At 37.6% G+C, this 20,973-nt stretch overlaps 4 protein-coding genes across 4 annotated transcripts; 2 read left to right on the top strand and 2 right to left on the bottom strand.

The window, feature by feature from the left end:
* Positions 1-1,079: 1,079 nt before the first annotated feature.
* Positions 1,080-5,061, bottom strand: LOC137721559 (uncharacterized). The gene is made up of 14 exons (XM_068460655.1): positions 4,918-5,061; positions 4,532-4,665; positions 4,052-4,224; positions 3,800-3,946; positions 3,658-3,709; positions 3,370-3,544; positions 3,098-3,180; positions 2,685-2,897; positions 2,443-2,562; positions 2,174-2,330; positions 1,988-2,095; positions 1,770-1,835; positions 1,474-1,673; positions 1,080-1,322 (listed from the first exon to the last, which is right to left on the bottom strand). Exons 1-14 carry the CDS (start codon positions 4,970-4,972, stop codon positions 1,239-1,241), a joined length of 1,767 nt encoding a protein of 588 aa, XP_068316756.1. The 5' UTR covers positions 4,973-5,061; the 3' UTR covers positions 1,080-1,238.
* Positions 5,062-5,467: 406 nt separating this feature from the next.
* Positions 5,468-7,333, top strand: LOC137721084 (pentatricopeptide repeat-containing protein At4g21190-like; the record flags this gene model as incomplete). Its single annotated transcript, XM_068460203.1, has 4 exons — positions 5,468-5,563; positions 5,661-5,804; positions 6,216-6,428; positions 6,677-7,333. Coding segments are annotated over 4 exons (828 nt in total), but the record flags the coding sequence as incomplete, so codon positions are not given.
* A 98-nt stretch (positions 7,334-7,431) lies between these two features.
* On the bottom strand, positions 7,432-12,290 carry LOC137720047 (dnaJ protein ERDJ2A-like). Its single transcript, XM_068459048.1, has 11 exons — positions 12,161-12,290; positions 11,365-11,595; positions 11,146-11,241; positions 10,896-11,016; positions 10,670-10,776; positions 10,323-10,540; positions 9,920-10,097; positions 9,710-9,829; positions 9,311-9,397; positions 8,755-8,865; positions 7,432-8,465 (listed from the first exon to the last, which is right to left on the bottom strand). Exons 2-11 carry the CDS (start codon positions 11,548-11,550, stop codon positions 7,629-7,631), a joined length of 2,061 nt encoding a protein of 686 aa, XP_068315149.1. The 5' UTR covers positions 11,551-11,595; positions 12,161-12,290; the 3' UTR covers positions 7,432-7,628.
* A 114-nt stretch (positions 12,291-12,404) lies between these two features.
* On the top strand, positions 12,405-15,882 carry LOC137720048 (uncharacterized). Its single transcript, XM_068459049.1, has 8 exons — positions 12,405-12,887; positions 13,072-13,166; positions 13,269-13,348; positions 13,633-13,674; positions 13,747-13,874; positions 14,278-14,458; positions 14,711-14,889; positions 15,051-15,882. The coding sequence occupies exons 1-8, from the start codon at positions 12,478-12,480 to the stop codon at positions 15,565-15,567; spliced, it is 1,632 nt and encodes a 543-aa protein (XP_068315150.1). The 5' UTR covers positions 12,405-12,477; the 3' UTR covers positions 15,568-15,882.
* Positions 15,883-20,973: the final 5,091 nt, after the last annotated feature.

Raw genomic sequence — 20,973 nt, 5'->3', positions numbered from 1 at the left:
CATTGCCGGCGATGATACCATGATAACAATGCTACTGTATATAATGCAGAGAAGCAATGGAGGTGAAAACCAGGAAGATCTACAGAGAGAAAGAAGAGAGGGAAACTTCTGTTTTTCATTACTACAATTATGACCAACTTGTCTTATAAATACAACACAGCTATAACTAACCCTAAGAGCCTCCAATACAATTGTGACACATGGCTATATCCTAACATCAAGTTCATCAGAAGGACAGACATTAGGACTGCGGCAAATGCTCGAACTGCGGGTGCTGCAAGACTAAGTCCAGCTTCATCGACCATTTGGCTACAAAGGTACCGTACCGTAGAAGCAAACATACCCGACCCATATTGAACAAAATTAATTAATTTTAATTTATTTCTTTTTTTTAATTATAAAAATTAATACTCAAATTGTATGGGTTTTTGTGAATCAGGGATGCAAGAAGGCCAAGTACGTCAAATGATTTCATGGAAACAGTACTATAATGTGGTTAAGGCTTCGAACCATTGATAAAATGCGTGTTACTACTTTTTAAGATTGCTAACTGGATGTAGGAATGCCTTACGAGGTGGTATTCTACAATTGTGACTGTTTGCGTATGAATTCCCCATTGAGTTGCTACTCGTAGTTGTCACTTGTTTATGTTTTAATGATTTCTCCATAGCATGATTTCCTGATAGGGTTCTTATTCTTAATTTGTAGCTTGTTTGGTTGAGTGCCTCATATATAGGGATTTCGAGTCTTGTGCATTTATTCGTATTGTCATATTCTAGCACTCTTAATAATTTAATAGTTTTGAAATATAACACATTATCTAGCAATTATATCAAATTAGTGATATTTTATTTTATATTAGTTAGTTTATTCAAGGAAAGAAAAATCTTGGTTGCCAAGTGTCACATAAACTGATCACTCTTTGTCATGTTATGTTAATGAGGTAAATGCACATGCGCTAATTGTAGATGATGGGGATCCATAAGTGACGCGCTCCAACGAAGGGCAACACTTTTCATGGGTTTGGGTAATGTCTCTCTCAAAATTGTGTAATGAAATTAATTCTCTCTTCGAAATCAACCGTGGTGATTTCCTAGCTTTTATAGTACCGTGTAACAAACGGGGCCATAACCCATAACGACCACATGTAGGAATGGTCGTTAATTCTGTCTTCCACGACGAAATGCTGCAGAACCAAATATCCGGAAGGATCGCCAGGCAATGTACTAGACCTCGAATCAGTTGACATGCGCTAATTCAGCTTGGGATGCAGTCCTTTCCACAGCCATCCACCAGTCTTCATCATCAGAATCGATGTTTTCCTATTCGTCGAAGAAACTCAGACAAATCAGATTTCAGGAAAACGAGAAGATTGGTTCCATCCATTTCACTGCACCCAGTGAGCAAAACTAAACAGAAAAGAGACAAACAGTAGGATAAACTAGGACAGATGTTCAGAAAATGTAGCCTCACCATATTACTGATCCCTAAAGAATTTTGCTTATTCTCAACATCATCTGCAACTCTAATGGCTTCACGCCACCATGAATCTGTAACGCAGCTGCTTCTCATTTTCTCATCACCATAGAGAACAGATTCAGGATCATTTTTATTTTCATACACCATGTCAGGGATGATTTCCCATGGAATTGGTCGCGAGGCAGAACGATAACCTGTCGCCATCATATGCAAGTTGAAAGTGATCGCTTATTGATTAAAGGAGATTAAAAATAGGTAAATATTTACAGAAATTGAAATTTTTTTTGCACCTCTGCAGTCAGGATCATGACATTTCTGATAATAAGAAGCCCTTCTGAGGTCGGCAACGTATATCACTAACCAATAGAACCATCACGCGCATTAGCAGGTTCTGTGTTACATATAAGAAAAAAAGCGTAGGGCAAGTTCCAGACAATACTTTCACGTGTGTATAAGCAGACAGGAATCAGAGTCATGAATTAAGATACCAACAACATATTAGATTTACCGTGATTGCTTTTATGCTGTCTGCCAATTCGCTCACAGTATCTATTTCTTGACATGCTGTAGACCATGAATGCAAACTCTGAGAGCCAATACCAGCTCCGAATTTTACCTAGAGAAGCAGCAAGTTATTTACAAAGTGACTGCAGAAAATTATCAAACTTTTCTGATGCAGGCTACAAGGTACCACCTGATACATTTCCAATGGTGGCAACAGATTCTACAAATGCATCCAAAGTTGGAAATGGAGATTTGCCCAGGAAGTATGTTGCTGAAGCACCACTTGTGCAACCATTCAATGCATATTCTTGGGGCCAACTGTAACATTTTCCAAGACCGCGGTTCACCTGTATCAAGAAAGCATTTGATATAGTTAAAATGCACTAATGTCATTATGCTTATGGTTATCTCATATCTGTAAGCATCAAGAGTATGGAACGGTTTTGGAATCCCAATTACCTCGGTGTCAAAATGCAGAGTCTTTATACAATCAAGATCTGGTTTGCATACTAGAAGCTTTTCACAATCAACATCCAAATTGCAGATCAAGGATGCCATGAACATCTCCTCCTCACACTGCTTTTAAATAACATAGCGTTGATTATACGATCAAAACATTATGTAGTCAACGCATAAAATCAAAACATCACTAGCAAAGCTCCAGTTTGCAACTGTTATATTAATCGGAAGGGTGGCAATACCATCTTGTTGGCTTTGAAACGCCCAGTAGGCAGAAGCACTGAATTCTTCCCTGCCTTTGATGACAGAGCTAAACGAAAGCAACGATTTCGGGTATATACTGCAGTGTCCACAAATAGTTTACTAGGGGAGTCAAAGGAGCTTGAATCTTTTCTGATAAATAAGTTTTCAAATCTTCCATCTCTCTCCTTTGCACTTGAAATCCGTGAGCATATCTGATAATATGTCATCACAGTGACAATAGTTGATATTTCTACAGGGAACATAAAATGGAAAAATCGAAGTAAATGCAGCAGATTTCTGTTCATCACAATAAAAAGAAGCTATAGGTAATGAAATAAATTCCCATTTTTAAATTTAATTGAGCAAAAGACATCCTAAGAAACAACGTACAAATATCATAATGAAATGATACCTCAGTGACAAATGCACCTGTATGTGAGTTGTCCTTAAAAGCAGTCTTTTCTATGCGAATGATTAGGTGACGAGAGAACTTTGCTGCACGAAAGTATAACCATAAGTGACAATCAACTTCAAGAACCTCGCCATGAAATTATATACAATAGATGACGTTATGAAACAGAATCAAAACCCATATATGGTATCTATATTTAGACTCGATGAAAATTTAAATGCACATAGACATCAGCCTCGTATATGAGGGAAGGAGTAATAATTGTGACCCACCTTCATTAGAGGAATCAAGCTCCAATATCCATTCCTTGTTTCCGATAATAGAATACTTTTCAAGCAGGGCTTCAAAAATGGCTGATATCAAGAGATCAACCATTTCATCCCCATTTCTGTCTGCATTGTCCCTTCTACTGAATTCCAAGTCAAAATAAAGGTGACACGGCAAACCCTGAAAGCAACACATTCCAATTATAGGAACCACAATCTAGAACAGAAACCAATTTTCTGCACACGGTACCCATTTATTGCATCTATTAAATAAATGGAAGGAAAATTGGTCACCTCCTGGATCACTTCATAGTGGTGACGGAACTTGGGATTCATATTTTTATACCTGAAAAAGGAAACGAAAGCAGTACAAATATAAAAAATATAATACCTCATACGGTGAAAAAGTATAAAAAATCAAAAAGGACAAGGTAACCTTCTCCAAAAATCGTTATAGGTTGAAACGAGGAACCTTCTCTGCCCACTATAATGATCTTGATAACTAAATACATGAACATTCTCATGCCCTTTGGCAAACTGCATTGCTTCATCCTGCCTTGGAAACGTAGTCCATACTTCCTTCCTAAATGAACCAAAAACAAGGGTCAAGTCACATTGTAAACGAGTATCACAAGAGAAAAGAACCTTCTTAAAGCATGACAGTGTGGACAAAGAAATACACAAATACCTTGAAGTCAACCTTTTTTGTGCAGCGAGATCAATACGTATTTCACGTAGCAGTCGCAGAAACGACCTTGATGGTTTTTTGGGGGGCACACCGTGTGGAGATCCATAGAATACAACTGGGGAAAACTCCTTTTGACGATTAAACTTGTTTGGTTTAACACTTGTGGGACCAGACTGAATCCGAAAATCAGCAGGACAAAAATCAAAGTACTGAGTCATCAACTGATAAACACAGTTAAAGAACATTTCAACTACCAACGAAATAAAAGGTCAAGCTTCATTCAACCAAGGAACAATTTCCACACAACAAGACACATGGATGGGAAAATTCGAACTTAGAACCAATCAAGAATTTAGCATGAATTCAAGTTACTTGGACACAAAAACCATTACGTGCGAATGCTTCATCAAACATATGGTTGATTAATTTGCAGCCTTTATAAAGCACAAAACGAAACCAATTTTCATTGTACATAGGTACCTTGTCGGAGGAAAGTTGTAATTCTGATGTATTTTTCTTTGTGTTCTCTGCTGAGCCTGGAGAGGAGACTTCCGGAGTTTTACTCCTCCGCTTCAAATCGCTTTTGCTTCTCTTCCTTTCCCTCAATGCGGATTCTGGTCAGACAAGAAAATAACAAATCTTGTAAATATCAGTTAACAACTCAATGAATCAAGAAACCTCTACAAAATGCATTCCACAAGCAATAAAAAGAAAATTGAATCTCATACTTCCAATTCGAAACCCTAATTTAACCTCCCAAATGAAAGACATTGTTAATCTAGTAAAAGATTTGATTTTCTTCGTTTTTGATTTTGAATTCTCAGTAGCCAAACAGGGCGGAGGAGAGAGAAAGAGAGGGAGCTTACGCGGAGGAGAGATGCCGCATTTGAAGCACTCGAACAACCGATCGACGTCGTCCATCGTCAGTCGTCCGTCGTCACTGCTCACTCCAAAACGACCCCGTACAGAGAGCTTATTTCGTTTCTAAGCGGCAATTTGAATTTTCCAAGGGAAACCTGAGAATCCCGTTTTGATTCCACAACGTTTTCTTTCCCTCCACTTTCTCGTTTCCGCCACGTCAGTTGGTAAAGTGCATCATTATTTTTTAAGGAAAAAATTGTAGAAATAGTCGCTCAACTTTAATTCGAACTAATTGTTTCTTAACTAAAATTTACGATTATTGGTCCTTAATTCATCAAAATAAGCAGTTATAATATTTTTCAGCAATTCCGTCAAAATTGAAGGATCATTTATCTAATTAGCTTAAAATTAAGGAATCATTTTTCTAATTGAGATAAAGTTGAGAAGATATTGCTATAACTTTTCTTATTTGGTTGACAATAATTCGAAATTGTTGTTGCAGAAAGATTGTCACTTTCTTCTCAAATTTATATTTTTCAACGATGTTTTCAGGTATGTGCTCAAAAGGGTCCAAGACCCAGATACCCAAGTGTCTGGAAAGCCAATAAACGGATCGGAACCGTTTCCAAATCCCTCAAACTTGTTGAATCTGTAAGCTTTTATATTTCTTTGATTTTTTTTTCTTCTCCATTTCCATATTTGTGCTTGGTTTCCGAGAAATAATTGTAATAATAATTAATTTTTGTAGATTAAGGGATTGTCAAGTGTGAAAGAGGAAGTTGATGGAGCCCTTGATTCTTTGATTGCTTGGGAATTAGAATTCCCTTTAATTACAGTGAAGAAGGCACTCAAGTCCCTTGAGAATCAAAAGGAGTGGAAGAGGATAATTCAGGTTTGATTTTTCTCCTTCCTTGAAAATGTTCAATATGTAACGTAGACATGAGTTAGGCCTATTGGTCATGTTAGTGTACCCGCCCTCTTGCGTCTGAGTCCAAATTACCTTTGATAGTTTAGAATATGGCAATGCTAAAGAAAAATGCTCAATGTATAACGTAAACATGAGTTAGGCCGGTAGGTCATGTTAGTATGCCCGCCCTCTTGTGCATGAGTCCAAATTACCTTTGATAGTTTATAATATGGCAATGCTAAAGAAAAATGCTCGATGTATAATGTAGACGTTAGTTAGGCCAGTTGGTGAGGGCAAGGTCTCCACTCTCTTGCACCCCGAGTTCGAATTCCTTTTGGTAGTTTATGGATGGGCCCTAACTTTTGAAATCTAAGACATGACATGTGTGTTTTGTAGGTGTCGAAGTGGATGCTGAGCAAAGGGCAAGGAAGAACAATGGGGACCTATTTCACACTGTTAACTGCTTTGGCAGAGGATGGGAGGATTGAAGAAGCTGAAGAGTTGTGGACGAAGTTGTTCTCGCAGTACTTGGAAAGCATGCCTCGCGTGTTCTTCGACAAAATGATTTCGATTTACTACCAACACGGCTTGCACGGTAAGATGTTTGAGGTATTGTAGTCCTACCACGTTTTCGTAAACAGATTTATGAACATATCGATTCTTAAGTCAATCTATGAGCCGTGCATCTTGTAATACTGCATATACTTGGTGCAAATCTGAAACTCCCGGAACTTTGATTGACAAACGGATTCGTTCTCATATCCCGAAAGGCCGAATGTCATGCTAGCTTGTATATTGGATCCTCGTTTTTCATGCAGCAAGGAGTTTTAACTTGTCGAAACTTTCTCTTGTTGCAGATATTTGCTGACATGGAGGAGCTCGGGGTCCAACCAAATGTTTCGATTGTTACAAAGGTTGGAAATGTCTTTAAGGAGCTAGATATGCTAGACAAGTACAATAAGTTGAAGAAGAAATATCCACCTCCGAAATGGGAGTATCGGTACATCAACGGAAAACGTGTTAAAGTCCGAGCAAACTATCAGAACAGGTCTGATGATGCTGCAAAAATGCTAAGTGAGGGGAAGGAAACAGTCCGCGACTCGGAAGAAATGTTGGAACCCGAATCAAATCCAAACGAACACATTGTTGAAGACGAGGAAGTGAACCGGAACTCAGATGAATTACCGGAGGAAGGTGAAAAAAGCTCCGATGAACTGAGTGTTCAATCTTGAAACTCTTTTTTACCAGTTAGATGAAGCTAAAGCAAGTTTACGAAGTTTTAATCGTCCCTAACCTCATTTCTCATCAGTGTAGGATTCGCGATTTGAGTCCTTCGACCATATCAATATACACATTGTCTTTTAAGTGGCTCAAATCCGCCGGTTAAATGACCTTAGCTTTATTCAAAATTGTAGTGAAGGAAGTTTTATAATTGTATTAGGTGTACGTAAGTTTATAAGTTTTGTAAATTCATGTACTCTAGAATTTGCCTGTGCCTTACAATACGTCATAAAACCGCATTGCTAATAATAGCGTTACTGGATTGAAACGTCACGTAGCAATGAATCGTTTCATGTAACTCTCAATAATGAGGTTAATTTATGGAAAAAAATTTAAAAGGTTTATAATTTTAAATAACTGAAAGGGGTCAAATTGGTTTAGAACCCACGTTTTGTAGTATCAAAATTACTCTGTCAAATAAAAGATGGAAAGATGGGTAACTATCACCTGTGGCTGTTTCAATCCTTTCACCAAATAAATGATAAACGAATAAAACCAGGTAGAAAACTACGTGAAGTTCTGTTTGTTTTAGTCGTCCTCCGAACCTGAACCATCTGAGCCGGAGCCTTGTTTATCGACAGTGCCATTTGTAGCAGGGCCTTTCTTTTTTGTGTCGTGTTGTTCATCCGCCTCATCTTCACTGTACTCGCTCTCATAATCGTCATCATATTCATCATCTTCATTCTCTTCCTCCTCTTCAATGCCATCCTCCGTAATTGGTCCCTCTTCTGCCACAGAACCTCCCCGGGTACCAGCCCGTGTGCGCTTCAAAATCTTCATCTTCAAGTTTGTCTTTCTATCACAACCAATCCAAGAGTCGCATAGGCAGTAGCATGTCAAATTGTAATTCCCCTCCCCTGGCGCTGGTAACTTTCCTGTTATCAGTCTAGACCCACTCTTCACCTTCCCGACTGCTTCTTTGACAGCAGCACTAGTCTCTTTCATAGTTGCTCCCGAACCCTCCTTTGTGTCCTCGATTGCCTTGGAAGCTGCAGTAATGGCTGCAGCTTCATCCATGAAATTTACCTTCTGCCAAAACCAAACGTAATTGGAGACGCTGTCTGCAAGCAAAAACCAGAAGTTTTCTTCCTTGTGAAACGGGAAGTACGGGGCGTGGGGAAGGGCACCAATCAGTCCGTTGGCACGCTTTAGTGTGACCCAAGCATGAACCGTGACAATGTCACCCTCTTGTATACCATCTTCACCTTCAGTCTCACATTTAACTTCAAATGATATCGAAGGCATAGTCTGCAATACCATTTCAACATCCTGGACTTCAGCGGATGAGAATCCAGCTGTTTGAGAAAGTACCTCAGCACGATCTTCCACGGACATGTCCTGAAGCTCCTGAAACACTCTCAGCTTCTACGAGCAAAAGAAGAAGAATTAAAGCTAAGATCAAACAGAAAAAAAAAATACTATCAGGAGAAGAAAATAGATCAGCAAAAGAAGTGAAAGAAATAAACTTGACTAATTATAACAGAATGAAGATTTTCTGCTCATTCAGTAACGAAAAGAGGGATTTCACAGAACATTTTCAATTTTAACTATCTCATGTAGCAATACAGTACTATATCCTGCTCCCTGCAGCTAGGCAAGAGACGGATCATAAGTTCTATTCCAGCATGGCATTGTCCAAACAAAGACTGTTTACCTTGCGGGCTATCTTTTTTACAACCGCCTCACTAAAATGCGGCAGCTGCAGAAAGGGGGCAATGCCTTCACTGGATCCTCCAATTGCCTTCCTTGCACTAAGAGGAACAGCCTGCATTATGATCACAAAATAACATTAACTTCAAAATGAGTACCAATTCATAAGATACAATAATAAATGTCATAGCTATGTGCTTAATTTAATTGCAAACATAGTAAGCGTTTTGACAGGGCAGACAACAAAAGCCAAAGGATGCACATATTTGCAAAAAACAAAAGAAAAGAGAAAATTATTTACTTCCATATATTTGTACAACAAAACTTAATTAACAAGAAAGCTTAAATCAATATGCAACCAGCTTTCAGAAATTAGCCCTTGCGTGATACTTCAGAACAAGATTTGTGTGCGAGGAACAGACGGCATGGTAACTTATGCATAAGCCCACACAGTGTGATTGTATGAGAGAAATCTTAGATCTTTGCAAAATTAGGATTTCGCATGATTAGTGTATTTGTAAGATCTACACGCTTGACAAAAGTGGATAATGGACTATCACCTGAATGATACACTGAGAAAGTTCAACGACACCAATAGCAGGCCTCAGCCATCCCTGCCCCTGAGCATTGCGTGGCATAACTGCCATCTGCAAAATAGAATAAAACATAAGTAAAACTAGCACAACATGGCTTCCAATTTTGGTACAAATGTCATGAGATATGCTAGCACATTAATTGATCAACTGTTCTCCAGAAATACTAGTAGGAAGTAACCAACTTCTGTACCCCTTCTAAATCTGTCGGTTAATTTTTAAGTACAGTATTGGAACAATTCTAAACACAAATATGAGTGAAGCAGTGCAGGATTAAGGAAAATCTGTAACTTCTAAGAAGCATAAGCACTTGTTTTCAAGTTTGCTAATAGAATGTAAGATAAGACAGGAAAATGTAGAAATCACCTTCATCAATTCTTCAAGGAGGCGAGGGGCAAGTTCCAGAACACGTCTAAAATCACCTTGCAAAGATGGAGATAAGGATGCTGACTCACGAGTTAACTGTGCTTGAATCAACAATTCTGTCTGCGTAGAAAGTGGCATAAAGGTAAGCATATATCAAGGACTGGGACAAACTTTGCTGATCATTTAATCTAGTATTGGAGCACAAAATACCTTTACAAGGGCTGGATGCTGTTTCCAAAACTTTGCCTGCTCTTGCTTGATATTCTTAAGGTCCAGATTCAACTCACTCCTGACCAGCATAAAAAGCTTCTGAAGGGGTTCATTGTCAGTTCTGCGAACTGGAATTTCCGTATATTCAGCAGCCTTTATGAAGACATCCATTACTTTGCTGTATAATTATGTCATAAGATCAGTAAAAAATATTAACAAACAATACAGCTTAATGTACACCCGATCCATCAAAACATCAAAAAATATTGCCCCAAGCATCTGCTTATGTTACTATTCTACTTCAGACTTGCAAGCAGCTGCTATTTAGAAGCAAACAAGAAATAATAAACATATAAAGGCTAATCTCGACATTTCTGGTACTCAGCGTACTCTACTTGATTACCTGGGAGCCAGAGAAGGCTTCATGAAGTAATAGTAAGTGGATAATGTGTGATGCATGACATAGTTGCCGGTATATTTTGCCGATCTTGAAAGATATATGACAGCTATCACCAATGGCAATAGAATACAAATACCAACAATCCAGAGTAGGAGTATTCCACCAGATGCCCCATCGATGTGTAGCAGGAATTGAGGAAGAGCTATGCCCATTTGAAACCCCTATTTGAAAAAAGAGTTGGTTCAATTTCAAAGCAAAATTTGTTCTACTTCATATGATTTTGGCAAGGAAACACTAAATGAAAGTTGCTATCCGTTTTCCTTGAATGAGATTGGCAGATTGCACATTACCTGCCTGCCATCTGGATGGCCATATTTTTCAAAATTCTCACGAGATACTGGATCCGTCAGAGCCTGATAAGCCTTTGATATGAACTCCACAAAGTAATTGTGGGCCTCTAGAAAAAAGAATACAAATCAAAATTTTACTGTATGCTTCATAAAGGCCCCATCTTTCCTGGTAGTTTTAGGTTAAAATGATAGGCATGCATAAACTGAAAACTAAAACACCATCAACCTGGATCTGGATTTTTATCTGGATGGTACTGTATGGAGAGTCTCCTATATGCCTTCTTTATTTCTGAATCAGAAGCTCCAGGTTCCAGTCCAAGAATACTGAATGGCTCGAAAACTTGAATCTGGGTTATTATAAAAGATTCTCAGGACAAGTTAAATAAACTGAAAAGGCATGGAAATGAAAAACATGGGCAGGAAGACCATACGATAACAGCTTTCATTAATGCCTCAAAATGGCTAAAAATGTTTACCTCGCGGCTCATATTTTTGATGTAATAAACCAGGACTATCATGATAACCCAGAGAAGTATTAATGTCAAGTTACTCCATGTTGAGAAGTTTGAAATCTGCAAATGAATGATAATGAATACATCCAGACCCTCGTTAGTCGTTAGATGGTTTAAAACAAATATTGGTATTCTTCTTGCAGTATTGAAGAACAGATCTTAGCAACAATTGAAGGAACTAACCCGCTTAAAAATTGACTTGCGGTACTTTCCTGACCGAGCGCACTCAGAGCACTGACAGTGGATGCTCTTTGTTTTCTTGGATGCAGCACGACATAACTTCGTAATTGTATAAGGCACTAGGGGCAGTGCCATTATGGTCAAAATGAAAATTGGGAACAACGCACTATTCTCTTCCGAAGCAGCCATGGCGACCTCCCTACTCCCTAGACTACTCCTATGTGCGTATTACGCCTGCAGAATAAATTTTTGATAGAACCAATCAGTTCACAAGGACCAGAGCCGTGACCAATGTGGCATCACGAATTTCAAAACATCTCCAATGCAACGACATTAGGATTCACGATTATACCGCTGAAAACATCATTCGCAGCAATTTCATTTCCATATCGGAATTTATAAAAACCCGAATCAAACTCAAAATTAGGACATTATATGACTATGGCCAATCGGAATCACCGAATCTCGGTGACACAGCCAAATTATGAGATACACACACACACACACACACACATATATATATATATATATATAACAAACTGCAGCCAATAATTGTGAAGTCCATCAAGTCAATGACTGAGATAGCGAGCTCACACTCAGTACAGCCAATTGAATACTGATAGCTACCCGTACAATTAAATCAAAATAAATTATCAAAATAAAAAAATAAAAAAAAAAAATTTAAAAACGCATGCTCACCTCAATCAAAATTCGATGAACTGAATTTCCATTTAAAAATATCGAAATGAAAAATTATATCAGAAATATAAATATATATATATATATATGTATAGCTTGCCTGATAAAATCGGAGGTCGAGATCTGATTCGGAGGCTCTCTGTCCGTACAATGGCGCGATTACAGAGACGGAGAGAGAAGGGAGGTGAGAGCGTACCTCAGATGGGAGGAGAGAGGGGGAGAGCTTCGTTTTGGGTTTTATTTGGTGACGTCTGATCCGTTCTAATGGGCCGTAGCCCAGGCCCAGAATGTTTACACGACCTGTCGTTGTGGAAAATATAATTCCAACGACATCCAAAGCAGATATCTCTCTGCGTCTCTCTCCCGAGCCTCATCCTCTTCCTTCTTATACACAGACAAAAACACTTCGACAAATCCATGGCCTCACCGTCCGAACCACCACACACCAATCAGCAACTCGGACGCACCGTAACCCACCTGGTCCACTCCACCGCATCCAATCTCCTCTCCATCTTCGCCTCCCCCAAGACGACCCCGTCGCCGTCCACGACCCCGCCGGCAATCCGCGTCGGGCTCCTCCTCCCAAACTCGCCGAAACCTCTCGCTTTCCAGCCCGACTCCAATACCTCCGCCATGAAGGGCGTGGCGTCGTCGCCCGAGTCGACCTCCGGGTTCCCGTCAACGGTCAGGATTGCAGGGCTGAACTCGAACATCAAGGGCGGCGGTGGGCCGGCGTTTGTGGGCCAGGTCTTCAGTATGTGCGACCTCTCCGGGACTGGTCTCATGGCTGTCTCCACCCACTTCGACATCCCCTTTATTTCCAAAAGGTAACTTGTTTTTCAACTTTTACAACAATGGTATTTCATATCATGCATAAAGATATCGAATTCAGTTCAATTTTTGATGAAGATGCTGTGTTTGATTTGAGATTATTAAAATTGAGGAAATTTTTAGTGTGTTTGAGATTTTTTCAGCTGAATTTTGTTTAATTTTCATGGCATTTACTCGTAGAACTCCTGAGTGGCTGAAGAAGATGTTTAAATCAATTACTAATAGTGAGAGAAACGGCCCCGTGTTTCGATTTTTCATGGATTTAGGCGATGCGGGTAAGGATTCTGCATAAACAACTGGTTGGTTTTATTGGTTATTTGGTCAAATTTATTTCTATCTCGGGGTGACCTGCATTCTGACTGAGATTGTGTTGTTAGTTACGTATGTGAAACGGCTGAATATACCGAGTGGCGTGGTGGGTGCTTGTCGTCTTGATTTAGCATATGAACACTTCAAGGTAATCCCAGCTTGTACAGTATGTAAGATAGATATGAGAGTTGCAAGTTTTCACATTGGCTTAATTACCCATCTTGCACTAAGCTCACATGGGTTTAGCTTCATTCTGGTCTGTTATGAAGCAATGGGTAGAAATCGTGCGCCTTTGTTGTGTTTTGGATTGTGTCAAATTATAGATTTATCGATACTTATATTGCTTTTCATACTCTTTTTTGTCAGTAATTTCTGTGGTGCGTTACGCTCCTCTTGGATTAATGAGTGAGTTGTTCACTATGTCTTATGCAGGAAAAGCCCCACTTGTTCCAGTTTGTTCCAAATGAAAAACAGGTAGGATATAACAAGTGACAACCGTCTTCCCTAACATTGTATAGCATTTCTCAAAATGTTCTGCTCCCACAGGTCAAGGCAGCTAACAAACTTCTCAAGACAATGCCGCAGAGTGGCAAATGCAAAAGGGTTGACGGAGTTCCAGTTTTTGGTGCTCAAAACTTGGATATTGCAATAGCAAGCTCAGATGGGATCAAATGGTGTGTTCTAATGTTTTGTGCTTGCTTCTACCTTTAGGATTTTGATAGATATTTATTTCCTGTTCGTTTAGCATTATATGAATGATTTCCGATTATCTGAGCTGTTCTTTTTTAGCAAGTTCTGTGCTACAGTCAGATCTTGATTTTCAATGAAAAAAGTTTCTTCAATGTCTGTAGTATATGGCAATACTGTTTTGTTTTATTTTGTGGTATAAAACTTTGCAATTTTTATTGCCCTTATTCACCTTTACGCTATGGAAATACTGGGCACCTATTTGATTTTTCAACTGAAGGCTGGTTTTTTTTTTGCAAGATTACTTGTAATTTATACGAGTCAAGTTTGTTTTTTGGTGAGTTTTAAGTAGAATAGCTGATGCTCTATTATTATCCTTTGTTCCAACAGGTATACTCCCTACTTTTTTGATAAAAACATGCTTGATAACATTCTTGAGGAATCTGTTGATCAGCATTTCCATTCTTTAATTCAAACTCGGCACATGCATCGGCGACACGATGTGATTGATGACAACATACCAGCAGAAGTAATTGAAGAGATGGGAGATAACTTATGGGAGCCTCCAGAGGTATGAAATCTCATATCAAGTATTATTTTGATGGAGCAAGTAGTTTGGTGGTGAGACATGTACAAGATTTTAAGATGAAGAATCGAGAATTGGGTTCGCATCGTCAACGATAAGCTTAGAATTATTACTCATTCCTCTGACATAACTGCACATGTAGGTGTATAAGTTGTGAAGTTAAAACAATCCCAGTTCACCTTCGTCCTGTTCTCACGTATGTGTATTTTGTTCGTTGCAACATCTGTTTCTTGACAGGTTCAGGAAGTAATGGATGAAATGGGGAATCCTGGAATACCTTTGAGTGTCATTTCTAAAGCCGCTGAAATGCAGCTCCTCAATGCTGTTGATAAAGTACTTCTGGGTAATAGGTGGGTACGGAAAGCAACTGGCATTCAACCCAAATTCCCTTATATGGTTGACTCTTTCGAGAGAAGGTACATTAGAATTTAGCAATTGCTTTCTCGAGATATCAAATACCTTTTTTTTCAAATTAAACATTCTTTGAATTTTAACTTGGGTGCTTCTGGATGCTAATAAACTGGCTTGTTCTCTCTTTTAGGCTTTTTCTAACAAAATCATGTTCATTCTGTTGCAGGAGTGCAGCCTCTTTCCTCAGAGCTTCTCAGCCAGCCAGATACCTTGGCAATGGCGAAGCAGTAGATGATACTGAAGATTCTCTAGATTGTAGCACTTCAGAGATTAAATTAAAGGATGATATTCACACCAATAAAGGAAACAAAATAAAACTCCAGTTTCCTTTCGGAGATTGGTTTAGTCGTCTGTGGTCGAAACAAAGGGACCAAAATGAAGAGCTGTCAAACGAACGCATCGAGCAGAGCTCACTACAAAATCCAAACCTTCCTAAGATTACTATGGTTGGCATTTCAACTGGTGAGGCAGGGCCGATGAGTCAAGCAAATTTAAAGAAGACGATGGAGGATTTAACAAAAGAGTTGGAGCAGACGGATTCAGGAAATGGTTTTGGTAGCGATACAAGTAATGAGTTAAGATTTGAAGATAGAGATCCGCTATTTGTGGCAAATGTAGGTGATTATTATTCTGGCATGGCAAAGACGGGTTCATCTAGATGGGTTCGTGGAGGAAACAATTAGGGGGCCTCGCTATGAAACCATTTTTGTGTTCTCTTCAGGTACGATAGAGAATATACTATGATACTGCCTCTCCCACCATCAAAAGAAGATACATTGTTCGCGTGCCATGTATTTCTTTTGATGATGGGATGCTGATTTCTCTAAACTTCTCGTGCATTTTCGATGTAGCATGTATTTCACGATATGTGATCCGACCATTGTTGTAGAAAGGGTAAAAGAGCGTATGTGTAACGGAATGGATAAGAAATTTTTTCGCCTTGAGTGAACTAGGTACTGTAATAGACTTTTTTTGGGAATTTTAATGAAACGCTTCTGGTACTGGTATTGGTATTGTTCACTTTTAACGTTAAGGACATTTTTACCTTGAAAAGTCACTCCTGATGCTATTCATTTACACATTTATTGTCTTTTTCATTAAAACTAAAGTTTTTTAGAACTTTTCGTTAGTTTTCTGTTACTAGTATTGTTCACTTTTAACGTTAAGGACATTTTTACCTTGAAAAGTCACTCCTGATATTGTTTATTTACCCATTTATTTTGTTATTTTCATTAAAACTAAAGTATTTAAGAATTTTTCGTTAGTTTTTTTTTTTTATTCGGATGTGAATCGGGTTTCCATGGATGAGTCCTTTTGTTTCTATTTTTTCTGTTATCTTCTAGCAATTTTACTTTGTAAAGGCAAATGAGGTAATCAATCATAGGCGACGAGAAAGTTTAACATATACAACAAATGACAAATGTGGTGGTGGTCGTCGTGGTGGTGGAGATGGTTCCCTCGGTGCTTTGGTGTGTGTGTGCCTCTACAATCTGCACCTACCTCCTAGTGTGTGACACATTTTTCCCACACCATAAAGTGGTTTCTAATGACCTCTTTTCTCAAGAACTAGAGATTTTTTAGGATGTCAGAATTACGATCCGGTGTATCAAGTATTATAATACAAGTGGTTGGATATTTGAAAAAAAAAAAAAATCAACTAATATTATGACACTTGGTGTACTAGGTCGTGTTCTTGACATGCTAAAAAATTTCTCCTCAAAAACCACCAATGATGTTGCTCAAAGCCAAGCCACCGTAGTCACCCAAACTCGAGTGATTGTTAGTCATTAATGTATGTGTGTTCGATCATGAATCAATGACTCAGAGTTTCAAGAACGACTGATGATTCACTAATCGAAAAATGATGGTTGAAAGTCTTGAGGTTCAAACACAAGTGAATGATTGTCAGTTATTGATGTATGTGTATCCGATCAGGAATCAATGGCTTGGAGTCTCACAAGTGATTGATGATCCACTAATCGAAAAATGATGGTTGAGAGTATTGAGAATCCTCCCTCCTCCACAATCCAAAAGTCAACCCGCTTGAGAACTTGTTGGACCAAACCTAAAAGTCATCCTGCTCTCCCCAACATATATAATCCATTCATAAGCTTTCAAGTTCCAAGTTCCCACCAAACAAAAAGGATATGAAAGAACTATATCAATCACAAATTCTTATTCGCTAACTAGATTTGATCCTTACATTAAAACGGAAAGGAAATGGTAGTGGTGGTCTCAAATCACATTTTTTTCAATTAAAGGATTGTTTTGCATACGTAAGTTAGGTCAGTGTTTGTTATTTACACCTAAGTTCGAATTATCTCCATTTATAGAGGTTTTAGAATATTGCATCATAAAAATAAATTGGTAAGGGGCCGTTTGCCAACCCTTTCAATTTTAGTTTTTAACTTTTACTTTTTGAAAACTTAAATTTTATTTGGTAACTATTTTTAGTTTAAAAAAAATGAAAACTAAAAACTAAAAAGTGAAAACTCAAGGCCATATTTTGAAAACTCAAATAGTTTTCAGTGTTCAATTTTTTTGAAAACTAAAGTTAGTTACCAAACAAAATTTTAGTTTTTAAAAAATTGAAGGAAAATAAATTAAAAACAAAACAATTATAAAACGGTCCCTAAAGTTTTGTTATGCACCTTCTGCTTAATATTTTGGAAGATTGGTGTATGAAAAGCTGCTGCTTGCTGGAGGAAGTTATGTGTGCTTCATGGAATTGATTAGGGAGAACTAGCTAGTTGGAAAATTTTTTTTTGGGTAAAGTACAAAAAACTACCTCAATTATTGGTGTCACGACACTTTCATACCTCATCTTTTAAAATTGACAATATCATACCTCATCTTACGAATTTGTGTCAATGTTATACCTTCCGTTAGCTTGGCCGTTTATTTCTCAGTTAAATGCTGACGTGACTTAATCCGGGACCCATTTTTTATTCAAAAATTATTAAAAACAAAAAAAAATCATTTAATATTATTTAAATATTAAAATAATAAAAAAAACATAAAAAATTAATAATAAAAACCTCTCCTTTCGTCCATCCCCCCTCTCTCTCTCTCTTCCCCATCTTCCTGCAACCCAAAAAAAAGAAGAAGGAGAAAGAAGAAGAAGAAGAGAAAAAAACAAAAAAAAAGCAAAAAAAAAAAAACACCCGAAGGGCCTCGTGCTAGGTAGAGATGAGAATATACATATAAGGCTTACAAGATCCACTCCCCTGGACGATGTGTGATGTTACAAATTATATCCGCTTACTTTTTAAAAAGAATTAAATTTGATTCACGTGAATAAAGATAATGTATATTTGTGATGAAAATTTGAGTTATGGTAGCTTTATGTTAGTTGCCTCATAGACGTTGCAAAGAGTCATCATATACCTTTACCTTTATGTAATATCTAATCGTTGATTTTCAAGACAACTCAGTAATTTGAACAATGAAAAAAAAAATTAGTAAGAAAAAACTACATTACTTGAATTGTTTTATTTTAATGTTTAAGAGATTCCCACATTATAAATAAATTAGGATGATTTTCTTATTTTATCTTTCATCGAAGTCTAAGATATTCCACATTCTGAAGGGTATGATTAATCTCCAATGAAGCTCGGAAAAGTTAAAAGCATTTCAGCCCATCTTTCACAACAATCAAATGACACACGTGCCTTTAAATTTTACAACCAGAAAATCACTCGTGTTTTTCTACGATGATTTTGTTATTCTGTAATCCATATTTTCAAAACATTAAAATTAAACCCAGCCTTGACGGCCAAAGATTCCTCAATCCAACTCACACCAGCACATCAAATTCAAATAATATAAATGGGACATGAGACAAAAACTTGGTATATAGGAGAAGAGACAAGCTCAAATGAGAGGAACGTTGTCATTTACCTTTCTGTCCCTATTCCCTAGCAGTGGATTTATGCTTTATGCAGGACCCCACCACCCGTGGGACCAGATTCCAGAATTAGGATCGTTGGTAAGCTGTGCTTGATGAACGATTAGGATTTTCTCATCCCCACGTGCGGATCACGCGTTATGGGCTTTTGCACTTGGCTTCTTTTTTTTTCTTTTTTGGGTTTATCTAATTGTGCTTTTTAATTAATTATAAAGTGCAAAAAGCCAAAATGTGTGAGATTTTTTGTATCATTTTAAAGGTAACATAATAATGTTAAAAAAAACAAAGTGCAGAATTACTGTTTTTTTCCATTACAAATAATTTACATTCACGAACGTTTGCAGAAATATATTTTAGATAAACCCTTCGAAAAATTATAATTACGTTCTAGAACAATACTCTTTTCTAATTACTTTTTCACCTGAGGTCACAATATGATATTTTCTTGTCGATTTCACCGTGTCATAAGTTTTGGTTCATGAGAGGATTTTTTTCTTTTTCTTGACTAATGGACTGAAGAAATTTAAATTTTAAATTAACGTCATTCTAAGATTTGAAGATCAAAACTTCATCTATAAAAGTAGAAATTGAGTATTAGACCAAACGGTAATCCACACAATTCGTACTGATATCAAGTTCTATTGCATAAGTTATGATAAATACCAAAAAAAAGTAGAAATTGGTAACAAAATGTCTGAATAGAAAAGGTCGGTCATGCAAGTGATTTGTAGATTAAGCAGTTAAGAGAACACACGAAGTTCTAGGTTCAATTCTCTTTCTCTCAATATTGCTTTTATAAAAATGTGGGTCCGAAAATTTTGGAACCGAATTATGTTTCTTCCATTATTTTTGCAAATTCTCTATCTTAACCGTTGTTGATTCTTTCTACTAAGTCGTCAAGTTAGTTTAAGATCAATTCATCTTAGGTTTTTAACTAAAATAGTCCATGAGGTTGGCATAATTCTTCATTCTAATCCTTGATATTGAAAACCAGTAGAAGTGGTCCATAAGTTTGTCTACCGTAAATCAATTTGATCATTTCGCGATAAATCTATTAATATCCTCGTTAAGTGGAGGTTTTGGTTTGACAAAAATACCTTTAAAAAGGTGGTCACGCGGCCGTTCACATAACAATTTAACAAGGATATTGACGATTTTTTTTTTACAGAATAACCAAAATGATTTATGTTGGATAAACTCATGGACCAATTCTATCGATTTCATTAACTGTCATTGACTCTTTAAATGAAACATAAACAGTTTTGTTTGTCATGTTCTGTTCTTTCCTTTTTCATACTTTTATCAAATTCGTACGGAGTTGAACCTGGATGCAACAAGGCGGCCGACACAATGCCCTGCCCCAACTAACTAAACCCATTTTGTTCTTTCCGTTTTCATACTTTTCATCAAACACGTGCACAATTGAACTTGAATGCAACAAGGCGGCAGACACATGCAACGTCTTGCCAACTGACTTAACCCATTATGTTCTTTCCTTTTTCATACTTTTCATCAGACACGTACACGGTTGAACTTGAATGCAAGAAGGCGACAAACACAATGCCTTGCCAACTGGTTTACCCATTTGCAACTCTATCCTATAGGTAAAAATACCTAAATGCTATTTTGATTAGAAAAAGAAAAGAAAAATGACCTATGACCCAACTATTGTCACACCATGTATCAATTTAAGTGTTTCTCACTAATATTAACAACTGTAATGAGTGTGTTACATTAATGCCACAAGTGAGAACCAGCTCAATTTCATATGAAAGAGTTGTTTTAAAAAAACAATTTATCAAGCCTCCCTCTTACCTAATGACAAATACTATACACATTTAAACTATGGTTTCATATAATATATGAATATATACACAATTTGGTAATATAAAAATGGAGAATAGTTTAACTCAATTTTCCATGACATAATCCGAAATTAATGGCAAACATGCATGTTGACAATGTGGCAGCATTGCTGTTGTCTTGTACCTCTTTACCAAACCTCAAACGTTTTTGATCATATGCCTTTCAAAAGGGATCGAGCTGCTGGGCGTGCGTTATGCAGAGATAAAACCCAGCACTCCATATACCCTCCAGTTGTAGGGCACGCTAGGGCTGTGGTGCACAGACCGTGTGCTCGCATGGTGGTTTCTAACGCTCACACACGACGGTTTCACACTTC

This window comes from Pyrus communis, chromosome 16 (genome assembly GCF_963583255.1).
Source record: "Pyrus communis chromosome 16, drPyrComm1.1, whole genome shotgun sequence".
Taxonomy (NCBI): domain Eukaryota; kingdom Viridiplantae; phylum Streptophyta; class Magnoliopsida; order Rosales; family Rosaceae; genus Pyrus; species Pyrus communis.
This window is presented reverse-complemented; position numbering and strand designations above follow the sequence as displayed.

Bases quoted from the DNA above. Each gene is read 5' to 3' on its own strand.
- LOC137721559 (XM_068460655.1), bottom strand. From the start codon at position 4,972: ATGGACGACGTCGATCGGTTGTTCGAGTGCTTCAAATGCGGCATCTCT. The intron at 2,096-2,173 runs GTGGTACCTTGT...CTGCTTCTCTAG, and splicing joins CACCATTGGAAATGTATCAG to GTAAAATTCGGAGCTGGTAT. The intron at 1,836-1,987 runs GTAAATCTAATA...TCTATTGGTTAG, and splicing joins ACAGCATAAAAGCAATCACG to TGATATACGTTGCCGACCTC.
- LOC137720047 (XM_068459048.1), bottom strand. From the start codon at position 11,550: ATGGCTGCTTCGGAAGAGAATAGTGCGTTGTTCCCAATTTTCATTTTG. The intron at 8,866-9,310 runs GTGATAGTCCAT...ATCATAATGCAG, and splicing joins TTTCTCAGTGTATCATTCAG to GCTGTTCCTCTTAGTGCAAG. The intron at 8,466-8,754 runs GTAAACAGTCTT...TTTTGCTCGTAG, and splicing joins TAAAAAAGATAGCCCGCAAG to AAGCTGAGAGTGTTTCAGGA.
- LOC137720048 (XM_068459049.1), top strand. From the start codon at position 12,478: ATGGCCTCACCGTCCGAACCACCACACACCAATCAGCAACTCGGACGC. The intron at 13,875-14,277 runs GTGTGTTCTAAT...TTGTTCCAACAG, and splicing joins AGCTCAGATGGGATCAAATG to GTATACTCCCTACTTTTTTG. The intron at 14,459-14,710 runs GTATGAAATCTC...GTTTCTTGACAG, and splicing joins ACTTATGGGAGCCTCCAGAG to GTTCAGGAAGTAATGGATGA.